The sequence below is a fragment of the Carassius auratus genome, chromosome 21 (genome assembly GCF_003368295.1).
Source record: "Carassius auratus strain Wakin chromosome 21, ASM336829v1, whole genome shotgun sequence".
Taxonomy (NCBI): domain Eukaryota; kingdom Metazoa; phylum Chordata; class Actinopteri; order Cypriniformes; family Cyprinidae; genus Carassius; species Carassius auratus.
Genome location: NC_039263.1, coordinates 1,655,972 through 1,674,021, shown reverse-complemented (window position 1 = coordinate 1,674,021; position 18,050 = coordinate 1,655,972). Strand labels below are relative to the sequence as shown.

Below are 18,050 nucleotides of genomic sequence, written 5' to 3'. Positions count from 1 at the left end.
AATTGTCACGTGATCTCCAGTCGGCCAATCAAAACGAGCGCTCGTTCTTGACCCAAAACAAGCTATTTAAAGGGTTAGTTCACCCAAAAATGAAAATTATGTCAATATTGACTCAAGTCAAGTCACCTTTATTTATATAGCCTTTTAAACAAAAAACATTGTGTCAAAGCAACTGACCAATATTAATTAGGAAAACAGTGCACTGTAAAACATCATAGCCCAAATAAGTTATATGAACTTACTTTTTCTCTTTAACTTAATTTACAATCAGAATCCAAAATCGTAGCCAATCAGGCTTGAGTTAAGTTAACCTGGAATATCACAAATTTGAGGTAAAAAAAAAAACAACAACAAAAAAAAACAATACAACAGAATTATCACAGATCACAATCTCATAAACACACTATCTCTCTGGCAAGACACTCAAAAATTTAATCAAACAACAATAACGAGGCAAACAGCAAACTATGGGGTCACAAATGCGATGGCACAATCATGGCCCCGATTGAGTGTTTGGGGCAGTACTTATATCTGGATCAGTTGAAGAGGAGAACCAATCTCAGCCTCCAATAAATTATCTCCAGGAACCGCCCATCTGAAACAAACATACACATAGAACACAAGAGGGCAGAATGGAAACAACCAACAAACAACTTTGGCTCATAACAGTCATTTTAAGTTTTGGATATTGAACTTAAGTTTATACGTTATAAAAAATGAATCTCAAAGTAATATGTTGTCTTGACTACTGAGTTTTGTCTGGCTTGTAAAAGTTCATTTTACTCGTATCTGTAAGTTCTATGTTGGGGGAGGGGCGATACACGGAGACCGCAAAATATAAAGAGAAGTCATCACCATTTTGAGACAGTGCAGCTGCATGGAGACCTTACATGAATTTGTGTCGAGAAACAAAGAATGCGAGGAAGGTGAATTTTTGTTTTTTCATTTGTAATGATAAATGAATAATGTTGCGATTTATTGCATGTTAGCAAATTTGACTGTGCTTCGCGAATGTAATACGACACCATAACAAGTTTTCCCTCATGCGATTCATAATATTACTGCTTTAACTGTATTTTTTATCAAATAAATAGAGCATAACAGATTTCTTTCAAAAACATAAAAAAAACTAATTATTCCATTATTTTACTGTGTATTGTTGCAACATTGACAAAATTAGGCTGATAATTTATTTTATGCCTTAAATAGAAATTAATGTATTAAGTTTGCAAATAATGAAACATGTCTTTGTTAGCATTCACTATCGCATCACGTAGCCATATCCATTACATAATCCATAATATGTTAATTTTAGGGCGGGCGTACACGTTGCGATTTTTGTACACGTTGCGATCGTATGAGTTCGCATGCAATTTTTTTCAATCGTGTGGAAATCGTGTATGCTCATATGGTCGTGGCTCGTATCATGCGCGAGGAATTACGAGCCGAGCAGAGTGGCTTACGAGCACTTCCCGACCTCCCGATCATTTTTAAACATGTTTAAAAAGTTTGTGAGCTATCGGTTTGAATTTGTGATGTGTGTGGTTGAACGAGCCGATTTGTTGATCTAGCTGAAGTTGAAATCACGGAAAAATGCATGTTTAAAATTTCAGTTAAACACCTTTTAGTATTTTTTTAAGCCATTTTGGCTTAAGAGGGCACAGGAATTGTCCTCATAAAACCATGTTTACATTGTAATACCTATGTCAGATATTTATAAACCATATACAAGAACACAGACACACACACACACACACACTAGGGTGACCAGACGTCCCGGTTTCCTGTTGCTGAAAAAGAACCTGTATGTGTAGGAAACAGTCACGGCTCGTATCAATATTTCATATGCAGTTATGAGAGAGGGAGAGCAGTTATATTAGGCATGTTCAACTTGAAGCACCGTTGCACAGAATGTAGGGCTGGGAATCCATTCCAAAAATAATGGATTCATCGATTCCGAGGCGTTGGGAATCGAGAGTCGATTCCAATGGTTGGAATCTATTCTATCAAGGGGAATCGACTCCTCATTCAGAGTCTTTACAGATTTATGTACAATGTCTGCAGGTTATTGGTCAAGTGATCATTACCGTCATTAAGTATGTAAACAGGAAATCAAAGTAAATTTTTGGCTATATAAAATTCCTGGCCAGGACGTGTCCTGCGAAAACGGCATGATTGGCCACCCTACTCGTGACGTGTGGGTGGACATACAATCTTCCGATCATCCGAATTCATACCGTGTACGCCTGCCTTTAAAGGCCAGTTCAAATCCAGACTAAATTTCAGTAGCTTTGGTATATAATGTGCTTGAGATGTCCCAGTGATTCCATCGGAGGAAAGGGCCTTTGTTTGCTTGTGAAGAGTTCCGTCAGTAGGAATCTTCCCAAGGCCCCAGGCTGCACACCAAGCCTTTCACTAAATAATAGCAATAATAAAAGGTGATTTGTACTTCTAGTGTAATGTTCTACACGTCTGAAATGGTTCTGTTGCTTAGTGTCGGTCCAAATAAGGGGATCAACTGGGCCAGCTGTGAAAGAACAAGAACAGTGATGTCAGAATAAATCCAAATGCGCTCTCAACTTTTTTTTTTTTTTTTGGCCAAACTCTGCATTCTTTGGGATCCTGAGAGAATGAATGGCCCACTTTGTCATGGTAACACATTGTACACAAACAAAAAAGAAAGGACAAGATGTACAATGCGATTATTATTGAGTTTCAATGCAAAAACGAAAAAACTATCCTTCAGGGTATTTTAGTCATTCACAGAGAAAGAGCACATATTTCCGAATGATAAATCAATAAATATACAGGTGTAAACTGGAAACAAACGGAAATGACTTTTCATGCTACGGAAAGTTCCATAGTCTTATACCACTCACAGTACTGTTTCACAGTTTCCACTTAATTAATAAGCAGCAAAAACATTTCCAACACTGGTAATAAGAATGATTAATAACCAGTTATAAGTTAACTGAGCACCAAATCATGATAATTTGATAATTCAGCTTTTTAAATAAGAAAGATAAATGTTTCATGGTGAATCTTACTAAAACATAAAAAAAGTCCAAAATATGAATGAATAAATAAATACTATATTTAAAAACTGCATACTTATGAAGGGCACTATATATAAACACACACACACAGACACACACACACTCCACAAGTATTGGAACAGTAAAGAAAAAAAAGTTATGTTTGCTGTGGAGTCAAGAAATCTGTAAATATGATTTAAAGATGAATATGACACAAACTACAGAATGTCACATTTTATTATTGGGTAATAACACAAAGATGTTTAACCAGCTAAGAAATCTTTTAGAGTTTCACCTCCCTTTCACAGGTCACAAGACCTCACAGGTCTTTCTAAGTGTTCAGCTGTGACCTGTTGCATTAATTCTTCAGATATTAAAAGCAGGGAATGTGTCTTATCAGTTGTATCAATTGCTTCTGCATTCTAAGTCTTGCATTCAACGATGGCATACACAAACCAGGATGAAGACGAGGAAGCCGACTCTGAAAGAAAAGCAAGCAATTTGGATGCTAAAAGAAAAGAGGAAGTCAATTAGAACTATAGGAAAAACAAAGGGTATGGAGAAGAGTTCGGAAACTACCGGCGACATCAGCAACCAATGACGACTTGATCGACTGAGAAAAACAAAAGTAGTTGAGGACAGACAAATCATAAAAGCTGTGAAAATGAACCCTTAAATACATGTCTGTAAAATCACAAACAACCTCCAGAAAGCTGGGGTGGACTGAAATACAGTTCACATGAAAATTTGACTCAGAATTACAGAAGCTACACTGCAAGATGCAAACCTCTGATCAGCATCAAAAATAGAAAGCAAGATTCTTCACAAATGTGAGCCACAGTGGAGTTTTGGAACGGAGTTGATGGACCGATGAGACAAAGATTAATCTTTATCTAAGTGATGGAAAACCAAAAGTGTGGAGAAAAAAAGGGAGGAAATGATCCTAAGCATACAAGCTCATCTGTGAAGCTTGGTGGAGGTGGTGTCATGGCATGGGAATGCATGGCTGTCTCCAGAACAGGACCTCTTCATTTTAATGATGGCTTAATCTATGATGTAGTAACAGAATGAATTTGGAACTCTACAAAATCATCTTGGCTACCAATATTAAAAGAAAATGCCACCAAACCTATTAAAAAGCACTTAATTTTGGATCAGGACAATGACCCAAAAAACCCTCCCAGTTCAGTAAAGGACTTTATCAAGGCAAAGAAATGTAAAGTCTTAGATTGCCCAAAACAATCTCCAGATATAAATCCGATTGAACATTCATTTCACCAGCTGAAGAGGAGACTAAAGACTGAGACTCCCCAAAACAAGCAACAGTTGGAATTGACCGCATTAAAGACTGGGGAAAATCATTTTAAAGACCAAGAGTCTGGTGATGTCTATGAGGTGCAGACTCACTGCTCTGATTCCATGCAAGGGATCTGCAACTAAATATTAGCTTTTAATCTTGTACATCTGCCTTAAATTCAACTGTTCCAATACTAATGCTCACTTCAAATAGTGGGATGAATTCTAAAAGTGCTGTTGTTTTTATTTGGTAAAACGTATGGCAAAAGAACTAATAATAAAATGTGACATTCTGTAGTTTCATCGCATATTCATATTTTAGTCAGATTTGCAAATGTCTTGACTCCACAGCAGAGAAAGCAATTTGGTCTTAACTGTTCCAATATTTATGGTGATTACTGTATATTTGTATATATATATTAGTGGTGGGCATAGATTATGTTTTCTAATCTAGATTAATCTAGATTAAAATGGCTCAGTTGAATTCTGCAAAAGGCATTCAGAATACGTGTGCTGCCCAAACGAAATAATGACAACAAGTAAGTCTTTGAGAACAGGTTGCTCAAGACAGATGGTGCATTAGACCAGGGGCTCATCTCCTGTTTCCAAAATGCATCACAAACTGCTTGAGAAAGCTGTAAACAAATTCAACATTGCACAAGGTGCAAACAACCTTACGCATGTTTCTCACATACTCCGTCTGCAGTGCGTATGCATTTCATATTTTTTACGCACCCATGTTAACAGATTCCAGCGTTCACGCGGTTGTGGTCCGTCAGTGCGTTCCAGGAGCGCTGCGTCTGCAGCAGTGCAGCGATCGTTCACGTACCGAGTTGTGGACTGCAAACGCGTCCTGTGTGAAAGCACAATGAGTCCGTTCTGCTTCAGCACCACATACGTAACGTACACGGACTGCAGACGGAGTATGTGTGAAACAGGTGTGCATCTTGTCGAGGTTTCCATTGGGAAGCTTCTTAAAAAAAAAATCCCCTGAAGCAAACCCGGCAGCTTTAGCTGCATCCATGTTAGCATGTCCACGTTTGATGTGGTAATTTCACAGTAGGCATACACACAGGGTCGAAGACTCGTTCTCTCCCCCTACAGTGCAATTAGTTTAGGCATACATCTGCACTTAAATATCAAGGTGAAAGTCATCATAGCTCGCCTAGTATAGACCCAGCTCTCAACCCAACTTTAAGAATAGATTAACAGCGATATTTATTTTATCGCTCGATAAGAGTCTCACGATAACGCAGCACGTTAAACGTCGATAACGGCCCACCACTAATATATATATATATATATATATATATATATATATATATATATACTGTACTTTATTTTACAAGTAAACAAGCTTTTATATATTGTATTGTATTGTATTCACGAGTACCATCATAAAAATTCTGAATGAATTAATAGTGGGGGAAAAAATCTAAATGTTTTACGGTAATGAGATTTTGGGAGGGAAATTACTTTAGTTTAGTTGCAAAAAAGAAAAAAATGTACAACAACAACCACGAAAGCGGAAAAATGTTTCATTGCAAAATACAAAATGCTTTTTTTTTTTTTTTTAAATAGTGAGATAAAGAACACTGGTCAAATATCAAGTGAGCACTTTTAAACCATGTCTATTTATAGAATATTTTCCCTGCAACTCTAAAGAGGATCAGTGGTTTGGAGAAAGGATAGAACCTAAGTTTACCAAAGACCTGAATCTACTCTGGTTACAGCTATTCTCAGGTGCTCTGTGGACACAATAGCACAGTTACAAGCAGATATGCTTCTGAAATGGGCTCAATATTATGAGCGTGTTATGCAAATAGATTCAGCAAACAATTGAAGTGGAAAAAAGCTTTTTCTGTTTGTCTATGCTGTTTCCTGGATCCGGTTGTGCTAGTTCTCTAATCAGTTAAGTTTGCAATGCTCACTTGCACTATAACTTTGATGCTTGGCTATTTACATCAGCGCACTGTGAATATCAGAGTGGTCTAGTACCCAATACAACAAAAAAGTGAATTACAGTTGACTGAAAAAAATTATTCATTGAATTTTCAAAAAATTTTGAAAAATTTTTGGAGCTTTTATTCGTTCGTAATGTACGTTTTTTTTTTTTTTTTTTTTTATGACCAAGTAAGTCACAAGTAATGACAAGCAGCCAGCGGCAGACAGTGAGTTGATCATAGCCTATGTTTGCTCAATTTAGCTTTCTTAAATCATCATGACTTCCCTAAAAAAAAAATCTATAGATATAAACCAGTTCAAGCATATCACAGTGTTAGTTTACATTTTTAACCTATAGCCTAGAAATGTGCACTATTAGACGCATAATCATGTGTGCTTAGAGCTAAAGCGCGTTTTTTACAGGATATGGAGGCGCCTTCATTTTTGCTCATAATTGTAAGAGTAATAAATCACTTGGAACCATAAAGGGTCTACTTTTATTTGTGTGTACTCACAACAGCAACAAAACATTGTGTTTTTATCAAATAAAGGATACACTGGCCTACAGGATGCGCTTTTCTGCAATTTTGGCTAAGAGTGCTTCACAAAGATAGACTGAAACTCAAATACTTGCCTCACAGACTTGCTAAACACACAAGACCTTTTTTTCCTACAAACTTAAAGCAGAGAGACCAGAAAGAAGAGAAATCTTCACTTCTTGTAACAGCGCCCTCTTCTGTTATTGCTGACATTAGCAGTATGTTTCATGTTATGTTTTGTTTTTTGTATATAATTACTACTGAACTGTATCAGATACATGTAGTATGGGATACTTTTACAAAGTTTTGTGGCACACAGACTAAAGAACATTACCTACAATTAAATAAAATGTGTAACTCCCCATAAATGTTAAATCTGAATGTATATGATTACATACATATTATATATATTACATACATACATCACTGTAAAAAATGACTGCGATTTTAACGGTGAAGAACTGTGAAAATGCTACAGTACAAACCTGTTTACTGGTTAACGGTAATTTCCTGTAAACTTTACAGGGAAAAACCGTAAACATACGTTCCCAGAATTCTCTGCGTTGCATTTCAAATTTTGTTTGAATTTGATGTTTTTTCTTTGAAATAACTATGTTTCTTCTTAATTTTTTCTCATCTGTTATGTTTATTAGGTTTGTATGTTACATAAAATGTTGTTTAATGTGTCTCACCATGATGGTGTTTAGTGCTTGTGTGAATGACACCATGCACCTTCGATGTATCTTATTATTTAAAAGCTGCTTGTTTCACCACATGACTTTCTCATCACCACCTGCTTTTGGTGGTTACCAGTGTAATACAAAGGTACAAAACAGATTTCAGTACTTCAATAAGTTCATATATTAATATTATATCAGTTAAATTATGGTATTAAACTGTAAATATAAAGTAAAACCGTTAAACCTACAACAGTGTAACTGTATTTTTTACGGTATAAAACAGTTAAACCAAAAACGGTTTTACCGTACTTTTTACGGTATAATTCTGGCAACCACAGCTGCCGTTTTTTTACAGTATATTTTACAGAATATTTTTAACAGTGTACATATTGTATGTATATATATATATATATATATATAAAATCATTGGAATGAAGTAGGCTATTATATAATGATCCACATTGCCTAATGTATTGAATAATTTTACAAATGTTTTTCACAGTTTATCCTCTGAACTTTTCATCCTTGAAAAAAAGAATAATAAAAAAAAACTATATCACTGTTTCAACAAGAATATTGAGCAGCACAACTGCACAATATTATCGGACCAATATCGGAATCGGCAAATAATGTAAATATCGGCATCAGCAAATAATGCAGATATGTCTTACCTAAAAGAGGAATGCATCAACTCACATGTGCTCACTTGCAATTAGATCATTCTTGAAGCAAAGTTTTCCTGAATGGTGATTGAATTCACTGTTTTGGATCGCTACATTTAATCTGAGAATGCACGTACAGAATGTGTTAGATGTAAACCGTAACAGCAGGTGCAGCGTCAGCCTCCCCCAGGTCCTAAAGCCCTCAGTAAGGAGTTTCAATTCCGTAAAAAGTCTTGACATTTGACAAGTATGGTAACTCGTACTCGGAATTGGTGCTCTGCATTTAACCCATCCAAGAGCACACACACACATCAGTGTGGGAAGCAATTCAGGGTTCAGTGACTTGCTCAAGGGCACTTCAGTCATGGGTATTGTGGGTGGAAGAACTCCCTACAATACATACAACTCCTGCTGGCACTGAGACTCGAACCTGCCAAACCTGCAACCTTCAGGTCACAAGTCCAACTCTAACCATTATGCCACAAGTGCCCCTAGGGGGCGCTGTTGGTCTAATTCTAATAAAATTAAAGCAAAATACACAAATATTATTTAGACCGTTTCTGATTAAATAAAGCAGTAATTGATGCCATAAAATCTGCAGTATATTCTCATTTACAGGTCAGAAGCTATAACTTACATGACAAAAAATCACCAACATGACACTTAAATTAAAAATGTCATAAATACTGATTTATTCATGAATGTGTTACTTTTTTTTTTTTTAACAAATTATGAGCTCTAAAAGATTTTCAGAATTTGTAAAACTCTTAGACCATTTAGAAATGTTACATCTTAAAATAAAATGTTAAGGTTACCACTGCATCTTTCGGAAAAAAATGCAGTGATTAATATACAGTTTATTTATAGTTATTTTCATATATAGGTATATAGCAAATTTTCAGCATCCTGTCATTATAAAATAATTTTAGAATTATTTAATTATAACAAATAAGTTCTTGTTAAGAACTTTGTAGAAAATTACAATTAATTATATATCGTTGTACATTATAGGAATAAATTATATTTTAAATTACAGTAGAAAACCAGTGTTGTGTGTGTGTGATGGTCTAGAAAATAGAATAATAATATTTAAAAATATAGCTTTTTTTATTTTACATAAATGTAGCCTTGGCGAGCTTAAAGGGGGGGTGAAATGCTATTTCATGCATACTGAGTTTTTTACACTGTTAAAGAGTTGGATTCCCATGCTAAACATGGACAAAGTTTCAAAAATTAAGTTGTACGTTTGAAGGAGTATTACTGTTCCAAAAATACTCCTTCCGGTTTGTCACAAGTTTCGGAAAGTTTTTTTCGAGTATGTCTCTGTGTGACGTTAGATGGAGCGGAATTTCCTTATATGGGTCCTAGGGCACGTCTGCCAGAAGAGCGCGCGCTCCTGTATAGCAGAGCACTGAGAGGCTGAGCACATTAACTGATCAGAGCGAGAGCGTCGGGAAATGTCACAAAAGAAGTGTATTTTTGGTTGCCAGGGCAAGACAACCCTGCACAGATAACCAAAAAAAAAAAAACAGCATTAAGGGACCAGTGGATGGAGTTTATTTTTTCAGAGCATCAACAGAGTTGTGCAAGTGTTTTTGTTTGTTCCCACAAACATGGCCCAGTTTGACGACGGATTTGCGTATCGTTTATTTCTTAAGGATGATGCAATCCCAACGAAAAAGGGTCACGATCATGTGTTGGAACCACAGGCGGTGAGTAAAACTGCTTCAAATATCTCTGCCTTCTTGTTAGTGTGTCCCCTCCCATGCCGAGACCCGGGTTCGAGCCCCGCTCGGAGCGAGTCGTTGCTGCTGCTGCTCTCGTTTAGTTTCAGCCTCGGGATCTGATTCTGGATCATAAATATACGCTGAATCTGACTGTAAGCCATGGTTTGTTTTGGTTGGTTTTGTCCTCACGGTGTCACAGCTTCCAAATGCTCTCAGCAGTCAGCAAAAGCCTATTCGCGCTCGTGATTCTTTAGCTCCGCCCACACGTCACGCCTCCAGCCACTCATGTTTTTCCTGGAAAAATCGGTACAGACTATCTTTCTCTTATGAATATAATAAAACTAAAGACTTTTGGAGTTATGAAGGATGCAGTACTACTCTATAGGTACTCAAGATTAACAGGATATTGAGTGAAAACGAGCATTTCACCCCCCCTTTAAGAGGCTTCTTTGAAAAAATAAAATCATACAAATGTAAATTTTATATATATATAATATATATATATATATATATATATATATATATATATGTGTGTGTGCGTGTACAATTTTTCAGGACCACACAATTAGAATTGTGTAGAAATAACAGATTTGAGGCAGAATTCAGAATTATTATTTAGAGATGACCATAAGCCATTATTTATTGAAATGTGAAAGTCAATTCGTCATAATAATTCGTTTCCAAAGTTAAAAATCCTGCTAATACTTTTCCTCGCCCGGTGACATTACACATACATAGCATGTAAAACACAAGATCAATTGGAAACCATAAGATTTCTTCAGCAAACTGAAAAAAAATCCTAAACAAATGGAGAATTACTCTCACGTCTTTCCACGCAACGATTTCACTTCATCACATAAGCTCATGACAAGTGAGCTCACAGACGCACCAAGCTGGTCAGCAATGGAGAAATCGTCCCACACATTACCGCCGCCTGATACAGATCACACAACATCTGGCACACAAGCAGACATGCAACCTTTCAGCATCTTGCATCAAAAAAGAAAACTAAGACATAAGCCGCGTTGTGCTGAATCTAAAACATGCTGTTGCTTACTTAGTCTCTAAGTAGGTTTGACAAATATAATCCCTGTTATCATACTTCACAGTGTCTTCATAATGACGTACAGTACGAGCTGCGTCACAATTCTGTCTTTACTTTGTGCATGAGGTCCTTCTGGTCAATCATTTCCAGCTGTCTGTTCCAGCGGTGGTAGGCCAACAGTGCTATATTCTTAGCTGCCACCGAGCTCATCTCCATCGCACTCCCAGCCCATTCCATTCCATTCAGGAAGTACAAGTTCTCATGCAGCACCACCGGAGGCAAGCCCTGGGTGCTTCCGTAGTGAGGGTACGCCAACCAATCTGTGACCTGCACGGAGTAGTAGGACTTAAAAAGTGTCTTCAGTTCGCTCTTCTCCAGAGGTTTTGGGGAAAAGACCTTGTAGACGCCGGCCTCTTGAGGCTGCTTCCGGCGGAAGCCAGAGGTTATGTTGACCGGGCAGACGCTGGCGGCGCTGTTGAAGAAAAGTCCCGGAGTGTCTGTGGTCAGGATGCTGGAAAATGGGAAGAGCTTTGGGTCGGGGAAGCCGAAGTAAGAGCAGTTTAGGTAGCCGTGGATGATGGAGGCCACCGTTTGGTGATAGGAGCCCGCTATTTCTGGAAGTTGTGGCTCAAAGCCCTGGAATGAGATGCCTGAGTTGAAGTTTTGCTGGAGAGGCGTCGCTACTACTACAATGTCATAGAGCTCTGATGACTTTTCAGTTTCAGAGTCGTAGGTGAGCTCGTATTGTTGGTAATCTCCTGAGGAAATAAAATATTGTTAAGTGTTCATTCTGCTTTTTTTACTTAATGTAAAGTATATTACTATATCAATTAGGGCTGGACGATTATTGGAAAAGGAATTAGAACCAAAATTCAGAACCTCTGATGTGACAATTGTCCCATTTTGGTTAATTTGGTTTTTTAATCTTATTCATACTTTCCCCTTAAAAACATACCACCGTAGTAGGCGTGATTGTTGCGCTTGCGTCTTTTACAGCATCTCACATTATTCTTTTCTACTTTTCACATTGCATTAAACTAATATTCATTTATAAGAGATACAAGTTATTTGCTACTTTTCACGTGACAATATTTTAAATGTATTGTGTTTGTAAGAGATTCTGATTTATTTATACTTTTGACATGGCAATATTCATTTGTTTGCAAATAATTATGCACTATTTCATAAGAAAAACAAAATCCCACGTTTAATAGTTGATTATATTTACAGTACAAACCTTTAATGAACTATGAGGGCAAAGAAGAAAAAAAAAGTTCAATAATCCTTAAAGTGTTCAATTAATCAAGGTTTTGATTTTAGGTCATACCCCCAGCCCTAACATCAGTCCATAAGATCACCAGCAAGACAGCACTGTTCAGTGACAAACCAACTCTAAATCTTTACTTGTCAGTAAGATTTGGTTATATGATCTATTAATTAATTCAAATACACATTAAAATAAGGTCACAATATCGCCTATGATAAACATAGTTTAATTTCGAAATTAAAATTAATTTTGATATTTTGGGGTCGTTTGGTATTTATGCAACAATGACAAAGTTTGATAAAATGTTGATAAAAAAATATTTAAAAAAGATATACGGTTATAAAATATCAAAATTATATTTATGAATAGGGTTGCAAAAAGGTGGAATATTTCCAGTAAATTTTAGAAATATTTCAGAAATTTTGGAAACTTTGCAGGAGTTTTTGGAATATTCCAGGGATTTTTGGAAATTTTCCACCCTTTCGAAACCCTATTCATGAATTAATGATATATTTACAAATATATTCAAAAATGTTGACACACATGTTTCAGGTCTAAAGAAAACAACATACATTTCTTCTTGATGATTATTAAATTGTCATTAAAACATCAAAACCATTTGAATCCAACATGTACACGAAGAGTTTATTTCTAAGAACTTAGCGTATACATTTGAAGTTAGATTCTTAAAGGAATAGTTCTGCCAAAAATGTAAATCTGAGAAGCACATCCATTCTTTCTTCATCAGATTGGGAAAAATGTAGCATTCATCACTTGCTCAACAATGGATCCTCAGCAGTGAATGGGTGCCGTCAGAGAGTCCAAACAGCTGATAAAAACATCACAATAATCCACAAGTAGTGAAAACTGTGTTTGTAAGAAACAAATCCATCATTAAAGCAACTTCTGACCCAAATATGAGTCCATACCCTCGTCTTCTCACATAAAAACCACAGATATATTTGTTTTCGCTTGCAAAGGGTGCTTGATCTATGCAAATTTCAACAGGGTCCGGCTGCAGACTTGCACTTGCACTTTCAGACTTGCACTCTCAGCATTTTTCTTAAACTACTGTCTACAGATCTTTTATATCACTGTCTTTGTCCATTAAGCTACATTATGTGTTTTATTGATAATGATTTTCGGTTGCACTTTATTTTACAGTACGTGTACCAACATGTACGTATAGTGTACTTTCAGTGTATTTATCTAAGAAAGTTCTGGTAATAGAAGGTAACTACATGGGGTAGGGTTAAGTTTAGGTTCAGGGTTAGTACCTAGTTATTACATAGTTATTGTAATTACTATAATAAGTACATAGTATGTACATGAGGAACAGGACTGTAAAATAAAGTGCTACCTGATTTTCTATAGGAGGAAAATGTTAAACGTACAATTTAACGCACTGCGTTCTGTACTCGTCTGCTTGCCTGTATACGGAGTTGATGCTTTTAAAATCACTTAATGCATTTCATAATGCACGTTCATATTTGCTGGTCTTTATATACTTTGAGTCAACAACAAGACATATAGACTAGACCTATTGAATTGTCTTCTTCATCTTAGTCCGTTATTACACCACATTAAACGTTCTGCTGCATGGGAGGACAAAGTTTGCGCATTGTGTTCATAGCCATCTGCTTGCCTTGTAGTACATTAAATAATAACTATATATTGAAATTGGTCTTTTAATTGAACTTCATGTAACTTCATAAATTAAGACATGTTAAGTGTTTATGTTTTTCTACAGGAGGAAAACTTTTAGCGAGAGACTTTGCACATGCGTTCATATTCTGCTGTTCTGTTGCCCGGATTTGCCGGTCTTATCTTTTTCTTGCGGGACCCTGTACGTTATAGTACTAAATTAGTTTTAATCGTTTAATCACCACCCCAGCGTCTCGTCTCCATTGGCAACACGCACGATTTGAGTCGACTACAGGTGATTTTGCAGGTAGCGGAGAGTGCAAGTGGAGATTGTAATTTAGCTTCTTTTTTCTTGTCTTATCCACCTGGCTACTGTTGTAAAATGTTGAGATTTTCAAACAAAAAGTAATCAATAAATAGAACAAAATTTAAATATATAAGACCGCAAGTGACATTGCTAGCGGAAGCGCAAGTGTCTGAGAGCAAGTGCAAGTCTGCAGCTGGACCCTTCTCACATATTATGTCGTATTTTAGTCAAAAGCAAAAGTCTGAAGTTAAAAAAAGAACATCTTGATGAATTTGTTTCTTCCAAACATGCAGCTTCTCCCTTCACAAGATGTTAACTGACGGGAGTCGTGCGGATTACTTGTGGATTAATATCATGATGTTTTTATCAGCCGTTTGGACTCTCATTCTGACGGCACCCATTCACTGCAGAGCATCCAGTGGTGGGCAAGTGAAGAAATGCAACATTTCTGATGAAGAAAGAAACCTGTCTGCATAAAGGATGGCCTTTTCAGCAAACATTCATTTTTGGGTGTTTTTTCTTGTTCTTTACTGCTAAACACTTTTATTTGTCAGTGACCCATAACAATCAGAGACCACTGGGACCAGGTGACAGGTGCTGGGACTACTATCAACGAAGGAGAAGATGTTTTGTTTAACTGATGGTTTCGTAGAATACCTGTTGATCGGAGGGTAATGGCTGTAACAGAACTTGGCATGAGATTGGCTCTTGCTAGTTTAAGCAGACCCGAGCAAACCAGCTTGTTTCCTCCCTCCACAGCCCAGAGATTGGCCTGTGCCCCAGCCAGAGACACAGCACCTGTCAAAGAGGAGCAGACGACTCAGAACAGACACGAAACCAGCTGCTGAGAAGACAACTATGACGGCCAGATCAATTTATGAGTATTATACTACTATGTGCTTTGTTTCAGGATGATTCTGAGCTTTCTCTTCTCCTTTTAGCCTCATAACACAAAACAAGGTGTCAAATCAGGAAAACTCGATTCTTTCTTTTTGTTCTCTTTAAATAAAACTCTGTCCAAAACACATTCATTGAAACCAATCAACAAAACCTTCAGGGTTTTTCTTTTTTCTTTTTTCTTTTATTATTATTTTTTTACACAAAGTCACAAAATTATTAATAAAATTAAACTATTATAAAATATACGCTACCATTTAAAATATTATTTTCATGTTTTTTGAAAGAAGTCTTTATTGTTGTTCTTGTTGTTAAAAATACTGTACAGTAAAAACATATCTTATTACAATTTCAATTAAAATTGTATTAGCTGTGAAATATTAGCTATTTTAAATCATTCTAATGTTGATTTAGTGCTCAAGGCACATTTCTTCTTATTATCAATGTTAAACCGATTTATCTGTTTTAGATTTTTGTGGAAACCCTGGTATATATATATATATGTGTGTGTGTGTGTGTGTGTGTGTGTATACTTCAAGATTCTTTGATGAATAGAAAGTTCAGAATATCATATTTAATTTGATATAAGTAGCGATTCTACAACAACAAAACTGTCTGACCACAAACTTCTGTCTTTGGTGCAAAAACCTATTATTAAAATATTAAAAAAGAAAACAAAATTAAAATATTTTGTTTCAATTTAATGTTTTAGCAGGATCACTTTACATACTATATATAACTATAATTGTGATTACTATCCTATACTAGGTGATTATTAGTCAGTGAATAATTTCATAAGTAGTTCATCAGTGGGAAGATAGAAAATAAAAACTGAAACTAAAAGAATTAGGGGTTATTTTTAGAATATAGAAGTGTATAATAGTGCAAAGCTTCGTGTATCATTCTAATAACCTATCAAGGATGTGCTGTGCATACCAACAAACGCAGGGATGCTGATGTTCTGGCCGTAGTTGACCCTCATGATCGGGGCAATGACTTCATCAATGAAGCGCTGGGAGACGCCCAGCTCCAACAGAGACTCCGAAAGTGAGCGGCGGGTCATGTTGATGAATCCTGAACCCCCGAGAGAGTGCAGCAGCTCTTCTACTGAACTGAAGGCATAGCCATGGGCCTGGTATTTATAGATTCTGGCAGAAAAATTAACAGGAGATCGTGTTAAAGCAAATGAGCAGAAAAGAGGATGAAGGTTCCCCAATTCCAGCATCTACACACAAATTTTTGTCATGCTGATCAGAATATAAAAAGACTATTTGGATGCATCTGGCATAGCTATGGATCATTCACATAGATTTCCTCGCTTTCCTTCATTTGGGACGTTCTCAAAACATGCTGGATAACAGAGACCATCAGGTTTAGTGCGAAGCTGTGGAGCCTTCGTTCCTCAGTGTCAGAAAACCGGATGTTTCAGCCTTCACCTCACCTCATGAACTTCTCCATGATCTCCTCCACCCACATCTGCAGGCGGATGAAGCTGATCCCATAGCGCCACCACAAGCGAAACAAGTCCAGCAGATACCAATCTGTCTCCTCCAAAATAAACTCGTCTCCATTGAACACTGCTGTTTTCCCAGCCACACTCTTTCTGTACTTCAGCCCTGTGGACGGGTGACATGAGAGACTGCATAAAGCACTGAGGAAAACAAACCCCATTACTCTAAATATGAGAATTATAAGAAGTCTCTGCCAAGACTATTGCTCATAACTAGCATTAATTCAGTCAGTGGTTACAAAATGATATATTTCAGCAATATGAATGAATGCAGCTCACCCAGTTGCTGGACAAAGTCTTGCATGTGTAGGTTGAGGGAATGAATGATGGATCCCCCGGACTCGTAGTCCTGGTGGTTCACTGTGACTGTAGCCAGACGACCCCCGACTGACCCTTTCTCAAACACATCTATTCTCACTTCCGGTCCGAAATGTTGCCTTAGGAAGTGAGCTGTAGCGGTTCCTCCGATTCCAGCTCCAACAACAGCTGCAAAACGACATCAGACCTCGTTATCATGGGCTCTTTTCTTTACAATGACTTTTATTGCAGAGTAATTCATAGAATGTACATTTGGCCTAACGTTACCTATTTTAGAAGGTGGAGCACCATCGATTTTCGCAAAATCCGAATCCGCCAGTACATGCACGAAAGAAAGAAGAACAAATAGATAGTGATTCATGTTTGTTTATAAGAGACGAAACTCCTTTCATGGACAGAGGATGCACGCGCTGTCGGGCTGAATGGATGCAGGAACCTTTGTGCAGTTCTTCTCAACTCTTGGCGGTTGTGATACTAAAAATAAATACGCAAAATATCTAATGATTTAGATCAAGTTCGTTTCGACAGAAGAGTAAAAGATATTTGCGTTAATAATTGCTTGCTATTCGGCTACCGCACGACAACAAGAGCGCATGATCTTGCATGCGCACGCTTTTCACCAATCAGAGCGAAAGATATTCTCTTCTGGCCAATCAGAGCAGTTGAAACTTATACTCGACCAATCGGAGTAGGAGAAACCTTCTTTCTTCCGGGATGCAATGAATCCTGATAATGGAACGGGTTTCTTAAAAACTACTGGTCAAGTGTAATTTTTATTGAAAGTTAAAAGCGATTTCGGCGACTTGCCGTCAATCACACGACCTATTTTTAAAACACAAGACATTTTAAAATAAGCAATATGACTGACTGATGGATAGTGTTTCCGTATGGGTAAAATGGGGCTGGCCGCTCCCCTGACTGACACTACGTTAATATCATATGGACAGTAGGACATTTGTGTGAAATCAAAAATTGGCCTAACTTAAATTACGCTATGCTTAAAAAAAAAAAAAAAAAATTGCCGGCAACTTGTATGTAAAATGTCTTAAAATTACAACTAAGCTGAAAAGGGAAACACTTTTATTAAACAATTCAATTAAATTATGTTCAATTAATATAAATACAATGCCATTAAAATATACTAATGTTAAATAATTAAATTAAATAACTGAACAGAGA

At 36.8% G+C, this 18,050-nt stretch overlaps 1 protein-coding gene across 1 annotated transcript; it reads right to left on the bottom strand.

Moving 5' to 3' along the window:
• Positions 1–10,491: 10,491 nt before the first annotated feature.
• Positions 10,492–17,503, bottom strand: pcyox1l (prenylcysteine oxidase 1 like). Its single transcript, XM_026195433.1, has 6 exons — positions 17,139–17,503; positions 16,833–17,039; positions 16,485–16,659; positions 15,980–16,191; positions 14,804–14,944; positions 10,492–11,686 (listed from the first exon to the last, which is right to left on the bottom strand). Exons 1-6 carry the CDS (start codon positions 17,230–17,232, stop codon positions 11,025–11,027), a joined length of 1,491 nt encoding a protein of 496 aa, XP_026051218.1. The 5' UTR covers positions 17,233–17,503; the 3' UTR covers positions 10,492–11,024.
• Positions 17,504–18,050: the final 547 nt, after the last annotated feature.

What these genes read in the sequence shown, in the direction of transcription:
- pcyox1l (XM_026195433.1), bottom strand. Translation starts at nt 17,232, where the DNA reads ATGAATCACTATCTATTTGTTCTTCTTTCTTTCGTGCATGTACTGGCG. An exon ending in TGCTCCACCTTCTAAAATAG is followed by an intron (nt 17,040 to 17,138) that starts GTAACGTTAGGC and finishes GTCGTTTTGCAG; the next exon opens with CTGTTGTTGGAGCTGGAATC. An exon ending in ATCATGGAGAAGTTCATGAG is followed by an intron (nt 16,192 to 16,484) that starts GTGAGGTGAAGG and finishes TTTTTCTGCCAG; the next exon opens with AATCTATAAATACCAGGCCC.